The sequence below is a fragment of the Perca fluviatilis genome, chromosome 7, assembly GCF_010015445.1.
Source record: "Perca fluviatilis chromosome 7, GENO_Pfluv_1.0, whole genome shotgun sequence".
Lineage (NCBI taxonomy): Eukaryota > Metazoa > Chordata > Actinopteri > Perciformes > Percidae > Perca > Perca fluviatilis.
Genome location: NC_053118.1, coordinates 10,573,785 through 10,593,971, shown reverse-complemented (window position 1 = coordinate 10,593,971; position 20,187 = coordinate 10,573,785). Strand labels below are relative to the sequence as shown.

At 43.9% G+C, this 20,187-nt stretch overlaps 1 protein-coding gene across 1 annotated transcript in view; it reads left to right on the top strand.

Annotated features, from left to right (window-relative positions):
- The window catches only part of emc2 (ER membrane protein complex subunit 2), a 29,493-nt gene extending 15,645 nt beyond the window's left edge, over positions 1–13,848 (top strand). Inside the window, exons 7-11 of the mRNA XM_039805509.1 lie at positions 285–344; positions 4,321–4,402; positions 4,659–4,769; positions 6,600–6,704; positions 13,170–13,848. Of these exons, the coding sequence (XP_039661443.1) occupies positions 285–344; positions 4,321–4,402; positions 4,659–4,769; positions 6,600–6,704; positions 13,170–13,256 (445 nt within the window). The 3' untranslated portion in view covers positions 13,257–13,848. The remainder of the gene's footprint in view (positions 1–284; positions 345–4,320; positions 4,403–4,658; positions 4,770–6,599; positions 6,705–13,169) is intronic.
- Positions 13,849–20,187: the final 6,339 nt, after the last annotated feature.

Here is a 20,187-nt window from a genome sequence, read left to right as displayed (position 1 = left end):
GTTTCTACAAGAGGGGGGAGAGGGTCAGGCACCCCCTCCTCCCCTGGCTTTTATTTTAATTAAAAACCGAGTTTGCTTTCAATTGAGCTGGCACAACTTGTGCATGAAATGCCAGCAAAGGGTTTATCCTACCTTGACAGTTGGATCACTGTCATTATTGTATTGGTAATATTATACTTACATTTTTACTTTACTATGTAACAAATGCGATTCCCTAAAAGGACTGGTTTGACTTGACACATTATGTTTGAGGAAGATACTGTATTGCCATTTTTTGTTTACAGGTTTGTTGGGGACCAAGAAGCGTGGCACGAATTGTCAGAGCTCTACATCAACGAACACGAGTAAATACATTATGATAATTGAAGTGACCGTATGATAGGTCCAAACATCCTTCATAGCAAAATGTATACATTCTGAAGAGAATGTTTGAGGTGTATCTGCTGTGTTAAGATGTTATTTTAGTGTGAACTCTTCCTTTTTAATAATAGATTTTCATATTATATATATTATCATATAAAAAGTGGTTGTTTCCAGTAAACAGTCATATGTTTGAGACATACAGTGATGCTCATAAGTTTATGAACACATGCTAAAGTTGACTAAAAAGAGGAATAAAAAAAATCATCTTTTGGAAATTGATCTTAATGCCTTAATTTAAAAACCATTAGGAAAAATCCAACTAGGGATGCACCGAATATTCGGCCACCGAACATTTTCGGCCGAAAATGGCCCAAAAGGGCATTTTCGGTTTTCGGCCGAAATACTTATCACCGAAACAATACGGCCGAAAATGTTGTGATGACGCAAACAGAAACCGCGACCTGCACGTGTGTCAGTACCCGATCCGTTCCACCTGCAAAGCGTCTCCTAAGCAAAGAGGTTGAGACGGACCACGGAGTGAAAACAATGAAAAGTGCTCTTAGAGTCTGTCAGCACACGTTTCAGTGAGATCTATTCGGATCCTCTGCACTTCATCGCGACTGTACTTGATCCGCGTTATGAAGACCATTACTTGGATGCGGAAATAAAGCAGGGAGCACGAGAAATGATCCAGGCCGCGATGGATGCGGAGAACCCGCGTGGAGACGGAGACGGAGGATCAGAGCGCAGAAAAAAAAAGACCTGTCTCTCTGCACCAGATGAGGGGCATGCACCCTCGTTGTCTATGTTCAGTGAAATCCTGCAAGAAAGTGCCTCAAATAATAATAATAATAGGTAAGCTATTCTGTTCTTAGGCTACTATATACTGTATGTGACTATCAGATTGTAGCCATATTTCTGCTAGATATTTTTTTAATTAAACTTTAATATTAATTTATACAATTGCAATGCCTTGATTTTAGTAAAGTTAGTACACAGTCACAGCCATAAATGCAATGGTACTAATAATTGGCTTAATTTCTTTCGGTTTTCGGTTTTGGCCAAGAATTTTCATTTCGGTGAATCACTAAATCCAACCTTTAAGGACACCAATTTTCTTTGTGAATGAATAATGTATCGTAATCTCTAGGTATGGTGAAGGCTATGTGATGATTTTCCTCCTTTTTTTTTTTTTTCCCAAGTCCAAAAGATGATTTTTTTTTATTCCTCTTTGTAGTCAACTTTAGCATAGGTTCATAAACTTATGAGCACCGCTGTATCTGTCAGTTTAACAGGGCTTCACATCAGACTGATGGCTTGATCTCCAGAAGGCCGTTTGATGGCCACAATGGAAGGCGGTGAGATGCCTAACTCAGCCAGGGGTCTGAATGGAGCCCTGTCCATGTTTGTCACATAAGAGTAGTTTAATAGGATTTCAGTCTTAAGCCTCCTCTCCTACATATGAGAGCAGAAAGACTCCCTGGCCTCCCGCTGATATCTCAGTTGCCAAGGAGAATTGCCAGACAGACAAGAGCATTGTAAGAAACGAAAAAAGATTTTGTTTATGTCACCTTTTATCCCTCCTTAATTGTCTGGGGCTCAGAAGTGTGTGTGTGTGTGTGTGTGTGTGTGTGTGTGTGTGTGTGTGTGTGTGTGTGTGTGTGTGTGTGTGTGTGTGTGTGTGTGTGTGTGTGTGTGTGTGTGTGTGTGTGTGTGTGTGTGTGTGTGTGTGTGTGTGTGTGTGTGTGTGTGTGTGTGTGTGTGTGTGGTGTGTGTGTGTGTTATGGCTGCGTGGTTGCGCTGTAATGGTAGCCGCAGTTTTTTATATTTTTTTAGGTGATTTAAAAGAATGAGAAGGCTACTTATTGGATATTTCATGCCTTTGTCTGGGAGGCTTTATTTCTGTAGTAGCCAGAGGAAATCCAGGGGTGAGCGGATTATCTCCCAGCTTATCCCAACACTTCTAATATCACACCATTCACTCCCACAGACCCTTATCTACAGGCGTGTCAATTTCTTTTCTTTGTTTTCTTTTTTTTTGAGTTACAAACTCCCTGTTTCCCCTCCTCCTCCTCTTCCGGATAGTCAGGCATTATCACCACTCTTTTCCAGAAGGATGGAGCACGGGGCAGAGAGAGAGAGAGCACTTGTTTTTCCCAGGAGAAGGTTGTGGCACCCCTCTCCATCCTAAGGGAAAACAGAGGGTGATGGAGAAGCGAGAAAGAGAAATAAACTCTTCTCCCCTCACTGCGCAACACCCTGGGAGCTAAAAATAAACAAAGCAGCGTGTCTCTGCATTGCGATTTTTAGGGTTGCAGCAGGCATCAGTGTTAACGCATTGAAAACGTAATTAATAGCCGCTGAGTTGACACTGTTAAAACAATCCTTATGCCAGCGATGTTTAGACGGGGGATTATTATTTATTTATTTATTTATTTTGAGTATTGCACATAGCCACTGTCGAAATATGCTGTTGGCTCTCATTCTGACCCAGCCTATGAGACTTGACAAAATTGGACTGGTCATCCAGAATTACAGGATAAATAGTAATACATTTTTCAAACATACTTTGCACAGTCTGGATCCATTTTTGTCCTATTTGCAGTCAGAATGTGGTATTGAAATGGGGGAAAGCCACTGCTGATGGTTTTACTAACCTCCAAAAGAAACACATACGATTCTTACAGTCTCGCACATGATGGTGGCTACAACCTTACTCGAACACTGTGGTAAAGAGTGAGCTCAGGAACTGCCATAGAGAGTAGCTCGGTGATGGTGGGGTTAGATGGCTTAGAGGAAGAGTAGAAGAGGTAAAGGTCTGGCTCTGGTACAAGATTCTGGTTGATGGCTGATGGAGCAGGCTCTGTTGCAGGCCACGGCCACTGCATGAGCACATCTGAAAGTCTTTATGGAGAGGAAGTGGTAATTGTAAACAGCCCCCAACCTTCCAAGCCCTCTGATCTCCCCCCTCTGCTAAACCTCTTCCCCCTGTTTATTTCTTTCTTTCTCTGTCCCCACCTTCCTTTCCCTCCTATGCTGTTAATCTTTCAGCTAGTTACCATGGTGGACTTCAAATAAACTGATAGGTTCTTCGTGTTGTGGCAGGCAACATTTGGACAACGAAAAAACTCAGCATCTTACCGTTTCTCACAAGCAGTGAAAAGTTACTCCCCATTTATCCCAGTGTGAAAGTGTGCAGATGCAAGCAGTGGTATTTTGGGGTTTCTGTTAACTAATAAGGATCGTTTAAGAACAAATTAAATCTTACAAAGCAACATGACCAAAAAATGACATTGCTTGGATAGACGAGCAGTGTAGCCCCATTTTCTGTTGCTAAGTCTGCTTCTGCCTTGATCTGTGTGCGTTGGCTTCTGTTTTGTTAGGTGTACAGACGTTTTATGGCTTTGTGTTCAGTGATATACTGTATCTTAGCTCAACTTGGCCTGTGAATGGGAAACTGTGTATTAGAAGTGGAGTGGCAGCAGATTAGTGTGAGGTCAACAGCTCAGCAGTCTGCCGCTGAGAAGTGATCTCATCTGAGTATAGGCACAGTGTGCCAGCTCATACTGTAGTGCTGACCTCAGGAAGGTAGTTAACTACACATTAAAGGCTGAAAAAACACACAGAATGACAAGATTGATCCTCATCGTCCCCCAAAGGGGGGGGATCACCACACTAGATAGGCTTTTACCTTTGCCAGCTGTTTGGACTGAGCACCCTTTACTGTAAGCCTGTAAATAAACACCATGTCATGTGGTGGATCTTAACAGATCTCCACAACATAGACTTTAACTCCATCCCATGTAAACTGACCCGTACCCCATGTAGTTTTCAATTCAAATTTATACCTGTAAATTTATTGGGCATAGATGTTGTGCTTCACAGTTGAGCAAGCTAAAGGATGACACATCCACAGCTGTATCAATCGGCTTACTGTTTTCCTTGTCATTTCCACAGCTATGGAAAAGCCGCGTTTTGTCTGGAGGAGCTGATGATGACCAATCCTCACAATCACTTGTACTGTGAGCAGTACGCTGAGGTAGGTACCCGCTTGGATGTCCGTCATCAAGCATGGGGGCAAACTGTGGAATAAATGTTAGCTCTCTGTGAATGGTGCCTCTCTGTAAAACCGAGAGACACCGACACGCACTTAACGTCACTGGGAATATAGGCTCATGAAAGGAGATGTGTTTACACAGGGTTGTCATGTGTTGCTTATTCAGATGTCATGCTGTCATTGCTTGAGCTGCCCTTTAGCACAGCTTATTGGCCGTGTTTAATGCCTCCTCACACAGGTGAAGTACACTCAGGGGGGGCTGGAAAACCTGGAGCTGTCCAGAAAGTATTTTGCCCAGGCGCTGAGGCTGAACAACCGAAACATGAGGGCATTGTTTGGTCTGTACATGGTGAGTACTGCTTTGCATGAAGAGAAAGTGGGAGAGAAAGACAGAGGGAGAGAAAGAAAAAACAAAAACAGTAGAGCCTTTTTTGTAACCCTGTGGTTTGTCAAGGTTGAGGTGTGTGTGTGTGTGTGTGTGTGTGTGTGTGTGTGTGTGTGTGTGTGTGTGTGTGTGTGTGTGTGTGTGTGTGTGTGTGTGTGTGTGTGTGTGTGTGTGTGTGTGTGTGTGTGTGTGTGTGTGTGTGTGTGTTTTTGGGGAGAGCGAAGAAGGGGCTCTCAGACAGGTCAGCTCAATGCTGACTCAGACGGTGAAGTCCAGCATCGGAAAAGTCTGCCCCTCTGCAGCTCTTTATTTTAGTAATAATACCCCTTTGGTGAGACGTTTTTTTATGTTTATGACTTAAATAAATAAAGTAGTCCCAGAGTAAAAATAAAAAAAAAATAAAGAGAAAAGAGCGAGAGCGGTACAACTGCTGCAAACATTTTGCCACTGGCAAGTTATCCAACCAGGTGCCAGTTTGATTGTAGTCTCTAGCCCTTTCATCTACATATTTGTTTAAACAGGATGTTGTCTGCCAGTGCCAATGCATCATATGTAATTGAGACTTGACATAAAAACACAAACGTAGCGGTGCAGTGAATAAAACGTGGAGAGGGGAAGCAGGTCTACTACAGAGAGCCCCAGTGTTTTCCTCAGCGCTTGCACTGGGATTCTTCAGGTAGTCCAAACACCTCACAGCAGCCCTCACCCTCTGAAAGCGCTCCAAGGTGTAGGCAAGAGTACAGAAGGCGCAGGGCAGGGTCAAAACCAAGACGTTCACTTCTGGTAACTCTCAACGTCGGCTGGAGACAGAGCAGGCCCTGTACGGTTTCCTGACAAGTCATCCACTGACACTCAGGTCTTTAATGGATACTTCAGGCGGGAGTTTATTCACAGATCTGTTTTTAAGAGTGTGCTTTGCAGATTGTCAGCAAGTCTCGGTGGTCCAGGTCTTGACAGGTGCAAGAAGTTCAGTGAAAGGACAGGAAACTTTCACCATCTCACACCATCTGAGTCAGTTCGACAGGAGACCGGGTAGCACTGACCACAGTTGGGTTGTGGGTTAGTTACTCACAGCACTTGCGTGGGGATTCCCCTCCATAACAGTGTTATTCGGGGATAGCCTAACTGGGCTGACATAATCTAAATTAAGGTTGCTCTTTAGTTAAAAAAAAGAAAAGAAAATGCGTACTTAAAAAAAATAAAAATAAAATCCGAAGCCAAACCATTTCATTGAAAAAACAGGGCCAGGTTGGTGTGTAGTTAAAGTTTCAGCACACTAGTAGGGAGGGCTTTGAAGTGCATGCAGGGTAAGCCCTCTGGGGTTTGCTGTGTGGAGATGATGGCAGGAACATGGGAAAGACATGGGATTTGTGGTTCAGAGGGGAGCTGTTGGGGCAGGCATAGATCGTGATTCACACAGCGCTCCTCTCACTGGGCACTTAAAAAAAAAAATTGTATAAGACATACAAGGTCCTTTCATCGCAGTGAATCGATGGTGTTGGAGAAATTAGGCCCAGTAAGTGACAATTTACGTATGAAGCATTACAACACTCACTTTTTCCTCCCCAGAAATGATTTCTCTTGTCATCAGACCAAGGTCTGTTTTTTTTCTTCTTCTTCTTCTTCTTCATTCTGCCACAATGACTAGTGGAGTGGTAGATGGTAAGAGTGGTTGCACATTCATCTCAATTACGCCTTTTTATTGCTGTTTCACCAAGTTTAGATATAAGAACACACCCCCCCTCCCCGTTCTCTCCTTTGCTTCATCTTCCTTCTTTTCTTTTTTTCCTCTAGTCTGCAAGTCACATCGCTGCCAGTCCAAAAGTTAGTGCCAAGGTGAAGAAGGACAATATGAAGTACGCTGCCTGGGCTGCAACTCAAATAAATAGAGCCTATAAGGTGAGTCGCAGAACAATCGTCATTGGGCTTGATAATCTACCGTCACTTTATTCTTGCCACTATGTTTATTATTCTTGCCCAGCCTCCATATCTTGTGTGCATCTCTAGTGTCTCTCTCGCTCTCTTTATTTTTTTCCCACATCCCCCTTCACTCCGCCAGACACTGAAAACCACCAATCATATTTTCTTATGACTCTGTTTTATCTTCCATGGGGTATTTGCACACAATATCTGGATCCAGACATCCAGAATTCCCCTCATTTGCATAGTATGTGAAAAGCATTCACCACCACCAAATGACCCCTGAACGCACAGCTGTCCTGAAGGATGCCTTCGGCTTGCATGACCAGTGTAATAACAACCCCAGTGTCTTTCAGTGTGTCTGGGTACATTTACTGTTAATGTGTTGATTTAAGGCCACAGCGTCTGCTAAGACTTTATTCCACACCCTGGTCTCGCAGATGAGCTTCTCGCCGAGCCACAGGCGGATTCTCCCGAGGACCGCAATCACACTAAACTGTAGCAGAGAGTCGTCTAGTTCAGTGGTTCTCAAAGTGAGGTTCATTGACCCCCAAGGACCTTTTTGAACTGAATCTCTGAGGTCCCCAGCAAATCCAAGAGCCTAATTATAGATTTGAATGTTTTTTTTGTTTGTTTTTTTTAGTTGCAGTGTCTCTCAACAATACATAAATTTAACAGAATTGGGAGTCCCTGAAATTAAATATGAAAATGAGGGGCCAATGAACCCATTTGAGGGTTGGTAACAAGACAAACTTTAGGACCTTTGATGTAAATGTTGTGACTCTGACCTACTACTATACAGAGAGTAAGAAAGTGCAAAGCAAGGAGGGGAAAAAGTGAGGAGCTGCTCAGATGGTATCACTAAAATGATTTATGTCGTTGTCATAGCAACCCAAGTATAAAAGCATATTTTAAACAAGACTTTTGCCATGTGGGCCATATGTGTTGCTTATTTAGGCATCAACAGTTGAACATGTAATAAGCGGCTCCTTTCTCAGCATGTGTGGTAGAGCGAGAGAGAGAGACTTCCCGCTGAGCCTCTAAAGACTTTTTCTCACCACACTCGGCTGTCCTCGCCTTATAGACACATTTCACATGTTGAGCCCTCAGACAAGTATGAGGGCTCTATTGGAAAAAGTGTTGGTAACGTCACGTTGAATGGTTGCTCTCTTTTGGAGCTCCTGCAGAAGTGTCATGGAAGAGCTCTAGGCTGTTGAATGTCACAGCTGAAGAGCTGCAGCTTGTTTGGTTTAACACTTCATATGTATGCAGATATAGATCTCCTTGATAAATGGCAAAAACGTTGAGGTGGTTTGGTCAGCAAGATTAGTCAATCAAAGGCCTCGATTGATGTCAAGTCCACACACTCCTCGTCACTTTGATCATTATGCTCGCTGTCTTAGAACGTCTTTGATCCCTGCAGGGGACAAAATGAATTATTTCTAACTGCTAACTTTTAATAATGAAACAGAGGCCCAAAAGCGGCAGAGGGACAAAGTGTTTGACAATATTATTATTTGGAGGGAAGTCGGCAGTGTCCAAATATCTGAAAAAACATGAGTCCGTGAATAAGAAGGGTCCGAGGCATCAGACAGGACAGCCAGACAGCCCGATACTGTCTGTCAACGCACCTTCTTTTCTGTTGACATATTGCACTAAACTTTGTATTTATGAATCCTTTATTGGCATTTACCTGGCTGTACACGTGGAAAAATATTATTATATTATATATAAGTTTGGGATTTCATCTGAAAGTACTTACAGGGATTAGACAGTAGCATAAAGTATTATAGCACTCGTTTTCCTTGCTTAAATATTTTCTTTATTGCCAAGGAGGTGTGGCAGAGGCTTTACCATAGACAGGGAGCACACATCTGTCTAGTTAGCTATTTTCTCCCCAGCACTGCCTTACATAAGCCTACAGTATATGCAGTTGAGTAGATTCTTTGGGCATAGAATTCAACTGTCAATGAACACTTAGCAGTGGTTTTATAGAAAAATGTTATAACAAAAGATTTAGACCCAAAAGAAACCGAACACCTTTAAATGGATTAGCAAGACCGCAGTTATATTTAAATCAGGGAGCTGATACGGCCCCTACTGTGATACTGTAGTGGCCCAGAGGTTGAGTTGTTATGATGACAGACTGAAATACTTCAGCGATACTTAGAAGCCAGTGAACAAACGTTAAGTGCTAAACAGTTTTGAGTTTGTGCGTTTTTGACCTCCTGGTGATGACCATGAGACACACGAGGTCTACAACCTCTTGTATTTATTTAAGTTGCCCGGTAATAGTGAGGTTGTACTGGGATTTCAACTCTGCTGTAAGTGTGTTTGTACAGTATGTGTATGCAAGCCTGCCACCACGCACATGTGCGCTTGTAGATGTGGTGTTGTTTTTTTTGGTCGCTGTGTGAGACAAGTGAAATGACAAGGTGTAAGGTTGCCTCCGCACCTCTAGTTAAATTACTTGTGAGATCTTTAAAAGGGAGCGGCGGCGTGGGGCCTCCGTCACACAGCTGCAGGCTGCTGTGGGCTTGTGCTTGCTGATTGATGGCCCCTTTAAAGCGTTGCTCGTGTCAGTCGTCCACTTTTATGACGCCCCCGGTACCTGGTGATTGTCATACCTCAGCGTGAGAAAAAGGTGGCCAGGTGAGTGCAAGTGGGAGCAGACGTCAGCGAGAGGTCACGACTGACTGGGGCCCATTTTCAAATTTAAAAAGCAGTGTAATTACCTTTTGGTGGGGTCGGCTGACGTGTAAAAGACCCGGGCATGTGATGTGTGGGTCGTAGGTGCAGGGGGCTTCAAAGCCGCACTGCATGGCCTGGCCTCCTGCCCTAACTCTCTAAACACATTCTCTGATTAGCTCCTCTGTCACGGACCACAGGCTCCCACTGCGTCATGACTCTATTATCAGATGCTCTAAATAGATGTGGGGCTGTCTGCTCTGCTCCTACTGTTGTAGAACAGGGCAGGAGTTAATGTGGTGGTCTCACCTCAGGCTGCGGAGATAATTGACTACCGGGCCCGGGGTAATGGCGCATTAGGCAGCAAAGGCAATGAAATGCACTGATCATTATAGCTAACACACACACACACACACACACACACACACACACACACACACACACACACACACACACACACACACACACACACACACACACACACACACACACACACAAAAAACACACCCTAGAAGAATGAGTCACACTTGGAAACGACGTAGCTAATTGCACACCTTAGCCAACTGCCCTGTCTAAGATGGAGTTTGGCAAAAGAGGAAGGAAAAAACTTTAGCCATGGAAATACAGTATAGGCTAGGTTTAGGCTACAGTTAGTTCCTGTTTGTAGAAGCCTGAGCATGGCCAAAAGGTTGAATGAATAAATGCCTCACAGCATTGCTTTATGTTAAACATGGGGTCGAGTTCTGTCCGTTATTTGCAGCATTGTTCCACAAAAAGAAAAAGTCAAGATGGTTTTGGTGAGGGGGCAAGCCTTCAGTTTCTTCAGCCAACTGTGTGCGTCTCAAGAATTGGAATGATTATGTTTACAATGAGTGTGTCTGACCAAGTGTGCACACACTCTCAAGGGGCTCTTCTCTCACCTTGGAGGACATGCAGGATGTGCTCTCTGGTCCAGAGGCAGCACTGAAGCAGTATCCCCTGCCTGTGTTGGACTGGGTTAATGGTGTTTTCATAAGGACTTCATTGATGCTGTTGCCTTCTGCTTGTCCTTTGCTGTTCAGCTGTGTTGTTGCTGACCTATCTGAACTGCTTCTATACAGCAGCAGGTTTTTCTTTAACTTGTGTCTCTGGATCTTTATATTATGATTGATATGCTGAGATATTTTTTTTTTAATTATTTTGTTTCCACAAATTTATTACATTTCCAGACTGATCTCATGAAGTGGCGTATGTATGACACGCCATGCCATTTTGGCGTGTTATCAAGACTCATAATCGGCTGCTCTACAGTGGCCATAATCGCCATTTGGCCTCCATTGACTTGCGATTGCGTGTCAGTTTACGCCGTAGCGAGTAGTATGAAATGCCGAGAATCCGCGTAGGGAGGTTGGTGGGGGTGGTGGATAGGTCAAACAACACTGGACTTTTCACCCAGGAGACCGGGGATCGTGTCCCGTGTGTCACATTTCGTAATCACAACCGTTGCATTCTTCTTTTCCTAAACCCATCCCCGTTCTTCTTTTCCTAAACCCATCCCCGTTCTTCTTTTCCTAAACCCATCCCCGTTCTTCTTTTCCTAAACCCAACCTGAGCTCCAAATGCAACATCCCGTTCTGGCGTAGACATACGCGCGGATAGCTCCAAATGCAACGTCCCGTTCTTCTGCGTAGACCTACACGCGGATGGCTCATAATGCGTACAGATAACACGCGCCACTTGGCTTTAGAAAGTGCCATGTATGTTTACCCAAAGTCATGATATCACGTTGTAAATTTCAAATGTTTCCAATTTGGTGAAGACCTTTTATGTCCCCATCAGGGTGAATTGTAATGACTTCGGTGAAGCCCCTGACTTTTCATCTAGCGCCATCATCACTTCAAAATATTTTCAGTTCAATTACATTTTTTGGTTTCCGACCAAATACCTGCACAACTAATAACCCTCCCGTCAGCCTCGGCTGTACTTTGTATTAAGTGCTAAGCAGCCAATGTTGGCATGCTAATACGATAAACCAAGAACTCCGAACGTGGTCAACATTGTACTTGCTGAACATGGTCATGTTAGCATTTAGCTCAAAGCACCGCTGTGCCTAAGTGCAGCCTCACCCAGGCAGTAGCATGGCTGTAGACTTTTATCATTAGCAATAACTAATCAGGCTTTCCAGAAAGAGTTTTTTTTGTGATTGTTGCAGGTAAAAATCCTTGATTATGCGGCACGTTTACTTAAAAAATGCGATGGAATATGCGGGATATTTATGCAATTTTATACAATGAAATTGCGGGAACTTGCAAAATTGCGGGAGGAAAAAAAAAGTGATTCCCCCAACACCCTGCTTTTCGATGATGTTGCGTAATTATGTCACTTCATAACGTTGCCATGGCAACAGGGGGAAATGGCTGCTCTTGTGTGAAGTAAACGCAACATTTTTCAACTTTCTGTTACTTTTTTGCAACGAAAATGCGGGGATTATGAAATCATGCAAGCCCCGCATATTTTGCATGGAAATTGGCAATTTATGCAGCGAAAGTGCGGCGTATTTGAAAAAAATGCGACCCCGCATAAATATGCGGACTTTGGCTGATTATGCATTGAATGATGCGATCGCATAATCACGTTTTTCTGGAGGGACGGACTAATGGCGTAGCTTTGCAATACGTCTCATTGTAGTGTTTTAACATATAGTTACTACGATGGAAGGTGAGAATAAATTGGCAAAAAAAACAAACTGCATCTGACTAAACATGTACTGTAAAATATAAAATAGATTAAATAGAACTTTTAGAAAGATCTCCTAAAGATGTCTATATCTATATATAAATGTGGGTGAAGAGAGGCTAATTAGACGGACCCTTTATTCTATCCCTGGTCCCCTGCCCAAGGTTAGGGAAGTCTTCTTTCTCTTTTGGTATTTTTTGAGGGGACGCCTTGTCTGTTGCAAAGCTTAATTGGGTAGAAGTGTGCGCCTCGATTTGCATGCATGAGTAATCCTGGATGTGCTTTGTGGATTATAATTTGCGGCACTTCCTGTGGAACCCCCGTGGACCCAGTGCAGAAATTAGAATGGAGTGTGATGTACTCCTGTACTAGAGGCCATGGAAGTGGACTAATCGTGTGGGCATCCTGTCTCTCTCTCTCACACACACTCACACACACACACACACACACACACACACACACACACACACACACACACACACACACACACACACACACACACACACACACACACACACACAGGCACTTATGCAACAGTTGGAAAAAAAAACTGCCGATTCAAGGTATTCTATTACTTTCCATGACCTGTTTACCGGTGCTATCTAATGACCATCGCCACCTCTGATTATTTCTGCTTCTAGCTTTGTAAACCCTGTGAAGCGTGGTATAGGGTGGACGAGGTTATCACAGCCTCTGTGATGCTGCGTTTAAGTGAGTTTGGCTCTCCATTGCTTTAGCTGGCGGTAGGGCTGTGCAATTACTCGAAATTTAATCAGTAATGAAATAGGTAAAGTATTCAGGCAAGTTTCACAGTTGTGTTTTTTTACCGTTAACTTTTTCCACTGTTTTTTTAAGTTCAATAATTGTAACATCTTTCCAGAACTCAATGAGTAATCGTGTTAAATTATCGTGATTTCAATATTGACCAAAATAATCGTGATTATATTTTTTTCCATAATCGAGCAGCCCTAGCTGGCGGAGAGACCTAATGAGTCGATGTTCTCTTTTCCCCTTCCCTCCTCTCTTTCTCTCTTTCTTCAGATGGCCGGTCGTGGGACCAAGGAGAACAAATGCTCCATGAAGACTGTGGAGGAGATGCTGGAGTCCATGCAGATCACCATGTCCTAGTACCCTCGTCTTCTCCTTCCTCCTTCCCTCCAGTTCATTACTTGGAGCGACATGGCTGCTCAAATAGCCTTGCAATGTGACCAGAACTGGATCTTTTAACTGAATTTTTTTTTTTTTTTTAAATCTTCATCCCTTCAAGTTTAGTTATGTAATTGATTGAACTCGACATGGACGATGGAAGACATTTGTTTCCCTCATGTGCAAAGATGTCCCCACCCATCTGGAACCTACAACCGCAAATTCCAAGTACTGCAACTCATTTAAACACGTTCTACTTGGTATTAACCCAGCTGTGATTTCCCAATGACTGGATTATTTTATCCATCCCCATCCCATGCTAACTTTTAGTTTAATCTCTAACTGATGTCACTAATTAGCACATCCACATCAAGGCTTTAACTCCGTGACCAGGAAAGATAAGAAGCTATACAGTAAAAGTTATTTATAAAGACAACGTGGAGATCCCACCTGTCGGCACTGAGGTCCTTTACTGTTTCCCTACTATCTGTAAATGAAACCTCTTTATCTAATAAAACTTTTTTCTTTTGTCTAATCTATGAAAATGTCTTAATAAAAGAACTGATTGCTGATACATTTTCTTAATGGGTGTTTGTAGCAGCAGTTAGTCGATTTCTCTTTTTGGATTTCCATATATTAAAATGGTCATATTGTACCCAGCAGTGACACTTATTGACACATGAGAACCTGCTATAATTATCATGGAGAAGGATGAGAGACTTTTGGCATTATGAACGCAGAAGTGGCAACAACGGGCCTTTTTAAAAGGGCCCCTTCTTTCCCAGTGATTTCCAGCTGCAAAATCCTGCCTGTTAGTTACCTTGGACAGCAGCTGAACCTACTTGAGCACACTGAAGAACACCTCTTGTCATTTCAGTTTAGAGAGCCCCAGAGAACGCTGCCAGTAATTAACACGCCACAAGCTGGAAAGAAAAAACTAAAATTGTATTCATCAATCTGGGATTTCATGCCCGGGGGGGGGGGGATGGAAGACATTTTAGTGCTGCGAGAGGCAGCGCTGGTTTCCTCTGCTGTTAAAACAGTACGGCCAGTTCACTTGAATTGATCCAAATGATCATCTAAAGTTGTCCCTCACCCATGCAGGGTCAGCTGTTACTTCCATTTCTTTTGTTTATTAAGTCATGGCAATTGTCTCATAATTTCACTCTTCGGCCGATGGAAAACTTGGGAGTGTTGAGTTTATGGTCTTTTTTTGGACTGCTTTTAAATTGAGAGGTCACCAGCTCAAAGCCCGGCGTGTGGAAAGCCGTTTTCTCGACTTTTTAAATACTCTCTGGCCTTGGTCAGTGGATGAATGTGTCTGCATTTGATTTTCCTCACCAATCTGGCGGAACCGATGACAGCCAGGGGACATTTGAGCATAAATGGAATTATTTTTTTTACAGGAATAGGGCTGAGGCTTAATGAAGCTCTTTTTGAAGAGTTACAAGGTGAAAGCTGTTTGATTCAAACCAGAGTGATTACATTTTTATTGTAGCAGCCATGTAAATATTGCTCTACTTGCTAAGGTCGTATATGAACTTCGTCAAAGGGGGAATAAAGGTTGTCAATCAGCTTCATGGGTCATCGTTGTGAGACGTTGGTACCCAGAGCCAACCATACTGAGGCAATAGTGCCATCTGTAGTCTGGATGAAGAACTGGGTAAAAAAACCTTTGACTGCATGCTGCAGTGAGTGACGGTACGCACCTGGAAGTAAGCTATTACTGTCATTCAATTAAACATCTAAACTTAACCTGTGTGTAGTGCTATTTCTAGCCTGTCTGCAACTCTTGATTTGCTGAGCAAAAAAGAAAAAAAAAGTGGGTTATGCATCAGTTATCAGTCATGAATTCTGATAAATCTTTTCCTTGCGCTCAGCTGTGCGATCAAACATCCTTGTAGAGTCGAGAAAAATAGCATGTTGGCCCGGCCGAGTCTGGTAGAGTCTGAATAAACCTAAGCATCGCTTCTTGCCTTGTTGTTTACAACACCTCAAGCCCCCCTTGAACCCTTTTCAACTATTTTCCCCCCCAGTAGTTCAGAGCCTATGAACATCTCGTCGGTCCATACCTGGACAGCAGAGCCGGAGCAAAAAGACAGGAGGAAGGCGAGGAGAGAGCCCTCTAACCCCCCCACTAAGCTGCTGGCTCAGCTGAGTGTGTGCAGGGAGGATCGCTATTAGTGCTGCTTGTAATCCTGGATTCCCTGGGAGATTAGCCCCTGGAGAGGGTTAGCTTGTCCTCGGCTGCTCTACGGTGGCCAGGTTAGCCGAACAGGATGAGCTCTGGGATGATTGGCTTACACCGGGACGGAGACTCGCCTGATCAGCCTATTCATCAAAAGCAAGGGGGCGATGACTACGATGTGATTTACAACCGTCCCAAGTCGGTCTCGCACTGAGAGGCAAATTAAAGTGCAGCTTCACAGAGGCATCGCTGCAGTCTCATTTGAAGCAGACGAAGGTGCTAGCTGGTGGAAAGGGCCAGAGGAATTAGGCCGCAGAGGTGGGAGGAACCGGGTTCTCGGGCGATCAAAGTGGAGGTTGAAGAAGAAGAGACCATTTCCGTGAGGGTGGGGGCGGGGTCAGAGGAACTCTGGACCAGAGCAGGGGAAGTTTCCCAAGGTGAGGGGAGTGAGTGGAAAGGGAGAGCAGGGCTCCAGCTAGTTCATCCATCTCTGTCTGTATTAGGGGGAGATGCTGGCTGGGAGCACTAAAGATGGATGAGGCATATATGCAGCGCTAAATCCTGCCCTGTCCAGTCAGTCACACTGGCCGGGCCGGGTAATGAAATAGTGTGTTGGCTACAGGCAGGGACAGACTGACCCACTCCCTCTTTTTTTTTTCGCCGCATGGAGATGCAGAGTTGGACCAGTGAGGACGGATCGGCCAAATAACACCTGACATGCAGAGGAGAGATGTGAGGAGAGATAACTACTCCTGTAGCCACACAACTGGCCGTCCAGAACTCCCTTTAATCTGCATCTCTTGATACGCTTCCAAGCTTTTGATCCATTTTGGTTAGCTTTGAACATTAACGCACATACCTCATAATAAATGCACATTTGTTAGTTATGGTGCATTTGCGTAGATTTGCTTGGCTCGTCACGTCAACTTAAATGTTCTTTTCAACGATGAAATTCATTCATTGACAAGCACGCATTCATCAAAGTAGGGTTGTGTTTTTGGGCCGACGGTGCCGAGAGTTGACTACATCTCATCAAAAATATTCAATAAATCAATTTTATTTTATTTTTTGTCACATGAAATCATACAATGTACAATTCCAGGGGAATGTTATCCCGTCACCTTCTTAAAACTCTGAGTGATTTATCATAAGGCAGAATGTGGCTGTCAGATCGGCACACAGAAAATCACTCATCCATCTGACAGCACAGAGAGACTAAACTGCTCCAGTACACAGGCTACTGATAAGGAGGTGGCATGTTTATGTGGAAAGAGGGAGATTTGTATTGCCTAACAAAATGCAATTATTGCGCATGAAGTAGTAAGGTCATCTTGAAAAGTGATATTTTGTTCTGCTCATTGCACAATATCTCCTTGTTGATTCTGTATTACCCCCCCCCCCCTACACAATTGCACCAGCATGAATGCAAACTTAATTTTCTCTCCAAGGACATCGATGCTGGGAAATAATTTCCTCTCAAGGCAAGAGCACATCCCTGAGAAAAGTGTGTGTTTGAGGGAGAGAATGTGTGGTTATGAAAGTGTGATTATGACTGTGCAGACAATGTGCAGGCATGCCTTTGTGTCTGCTTGAGAATTGTGTGCGCATGTGAGTGAGAGCGTGTGGTAATTTCGACAATATAAAGAGCTTTTGCCTGTGGAATTAAAACTATTCGCTTCAGGCAATGCTTGTACTCCCAAACCTCTTGACCAGGAGGCTCCAGACTGCTGCGATCTTCTACCAGATGGATATTCTGTGGCCTCAACGTGCCGTTCTGCTTGTTGCGCTGGCTTCTCAGATCCAGGCTCTCTGGCAGCGTAGCCTCGGCTGCGCACGTGTCCAGGCTGCATCCTGTCTGCAGACTCTGTCGCAGCGTAGGGCGTAGTGTCAAATCAGAGAGGGGCAAGTTGCTGGCTCCGATAGACAGTTGTTCTTTTCAGTCCAGCTTCCCAAACCACAAATCCCCACTCAGGGCGTCTTCTCAGCCCGAATGCACAGGCTTACCCCACACAAGGCCTAGGGCCTAAATTACAAAAAGGAGGGAAAACCAGAATTGGCTACTGATTGAGCTTCCTGGGTGAATGTTAATGGCAACCACAGAGGGATATGTTATACCATGAGAGGGATGCAACAGAGCCTGGGAGTATGTGGAAGGGGTTGGGGGGTTTGTACAGACAAAGCTTTACATGGGTTTATGAATGCATACAAGCTGTAACGTGTTATTTTATTCCATAGGCATTGTGTGACCCACTCATCTGTGTACAGTGACATGACACCATCCAGGAATGGTAAACACTATTTTATTACAGTAAGGTGTGTTCCGAGGCATGGTGCCAAACCTCATTCCAACTGGGAACAATGGGACACATATTCCTCCACACTCTAGCTTTGACGCCGTGTGGACACTTCCTTTTCTCCATTTTAATTACCCACATACCCACCATACTGTCAGTGGTAAAATAGAACCCAGTACGTTCACTCTTGCACTGTACTTGAGTACCGTTTTGAGGTGCGTGTACTGCACTTGAGTATTTTCATTTTATGCCAATTATACATCCACTTCACTACATTTCAGAAGCTAATATTGTACTCCACTAGATTTATGTGAAAGCTGTAGTAGCTACTCACCTTTCAGGTGTAGCCAGCAGCTGGTTCTGTGTTTTGTAGGCTGTAGGAAACATTTTTGTATTGTTGTCTCTTCATTTATTTGTACTTTTTATCTTGCGTTCCTGACTGCAAATCAAGTTTCCCATTTGGGATAATAAAGGGACTGAACTGAACACAACTGGTTAGCTTGGCCTAAATACTGAAAACAAGGAGAAACAGCTAGCCTGGTTATTTCCAGTAAAACTGCAACATGTTATTTTTACACTTCGGTTTTTTATACAGATTGGACAACCAAGATGCATCCTGTAATTTGTTAATTGACATCCTGACAGGTAGCCTGACAAGCCAGACCCACATCAAGATGTTGGGTCTGGGAGCTCACCATTGCGTGTTCAGGCGCAAACATTACCTGGTGCTATGTTGCAGTTTGAGAAAACAATTCTGCCACTGACCAGGAAAAACCTGGTCTAAAGTCAGTGGTGCTAGTCTAAAGTCAGTGGTGCTAGTCTAAAGTCAGTGGCGCGTTATTCAGATGCTATTTTAGGGGCGCATGCTTGGCCATAATGTAGCGTGTGCACAACGCGCATACACTTCTCTCATCTACACGGACGCAGCAGTTCCCATTTTTGCAAACCATATATAATTACAAAGAAAAATATTACTGAAAATGCGCTTCAGGTGTTTGGATCCTCATTTTCAACAATCCTCTCCAGACTTGAGGAGATGCGCCCGAGAGGCCGCAGCAACATCGCAACCCGGCCAAGACGGGCATTTATTACTTTGCCGCATCTTGGACAGCTCCCGCTGGCGTGCGCCAGGCAAATCCGCCGTCATAATAACAATCCGCCATGGAACAAGTGCGCCTGCTCTTAAAGGGAATGTGAGATGACGCTCTGATTGATTATTTTCACGTTACGCCCAAACCACACCTAGCTACTTCAGACCAACCCATTTTAGATTTGCGTCGGGCGCAAGACTCGTTTATCCCGCCGGTATCATAGCAACAGCGCCCGAGACCCGTCCACAAAGCTACTTGCGTTTTGCGTTTCATACTTGCGTTTCAGATCGTTAAAATAGGGCCCTTAGTCATCCAGAAGACCGCTGTTCCCAGCAGCAGCAGCCATAAGCCCGCCCACTGACTATACACGATGTGATTGGCCTGACCAGATTTTGGTTTTTCCAGCTCGCAAGTCAACGGAGAGTGCCTAGACCCCCCCCTGCTGCCGCTAGGGTGCGTCTAGATTTCTAGGCTACCTGACAGGTGGATTTAGTTAGCTTTGGACAGAACCATAGTTGTTTCCCTGCTTTCAGTCTTTGTGCTAAGCAAAGCTAACCGGCTGCTAGCTGTAGCTTTATGTTTAGCGTATAGTGGTATCAATCTTCTCAGCTAACTCAGCAAGAAAGCAAATAATTTCCCTAAATGTTGAAATATTTCTTAAAACAAACTCCTGCTCGAAAAGAAACTCCCGATTAGGTTCCTGTCTAGCTGGAAACGGTGCCGGCTATTAAATTAGCTTTTGCAAGTTCGACAGCGTTAGACAGTGACTTATAGTCGTCCCCCTCTGACGCAGCTGTCAAATGTTAGAGATGTGCAAAGTGTTTTTTTTTTAAACAAAATCCATCACGTCCAGTTACAGCATTAAATGCTGCTTAAACATTAATAAATCTGTAGCCTAATAATTACATTAGCATTATTAGCCGATATAACACTGACATGAGTCACTCTACTGCGTTAAGAGTACTTTTGATACTCGGATACTTCAATACTTTTACATAACATTTTAAATGCAAGGCTTTTAATTGTGGTATTGTTAATTTTACTTAATCTGGAACCGGTTGCACCAACAGGGCTTATACCTGGTCTTAAACTAAGTAGGTCTCAACTCAGCGTTCTAAGTCCGAGTTACGCCAGTTGCACCATTTTGGCTTAAGCCCTCTTCTCGCTAAGACCGGGGGCGTAATTCTTACGCCAAGTCAGTAGCAGGCGTAAAGTCGAAATCTAAGCACGTTTCTACACACCTTCCCAAATCACACTCTCGCTGCCTGTATGGACGACCTGCAGAGACAGCACTCTCTTTCAAGTCGGTACCGTCACTTTCTGTACCGACTAAACCAGTA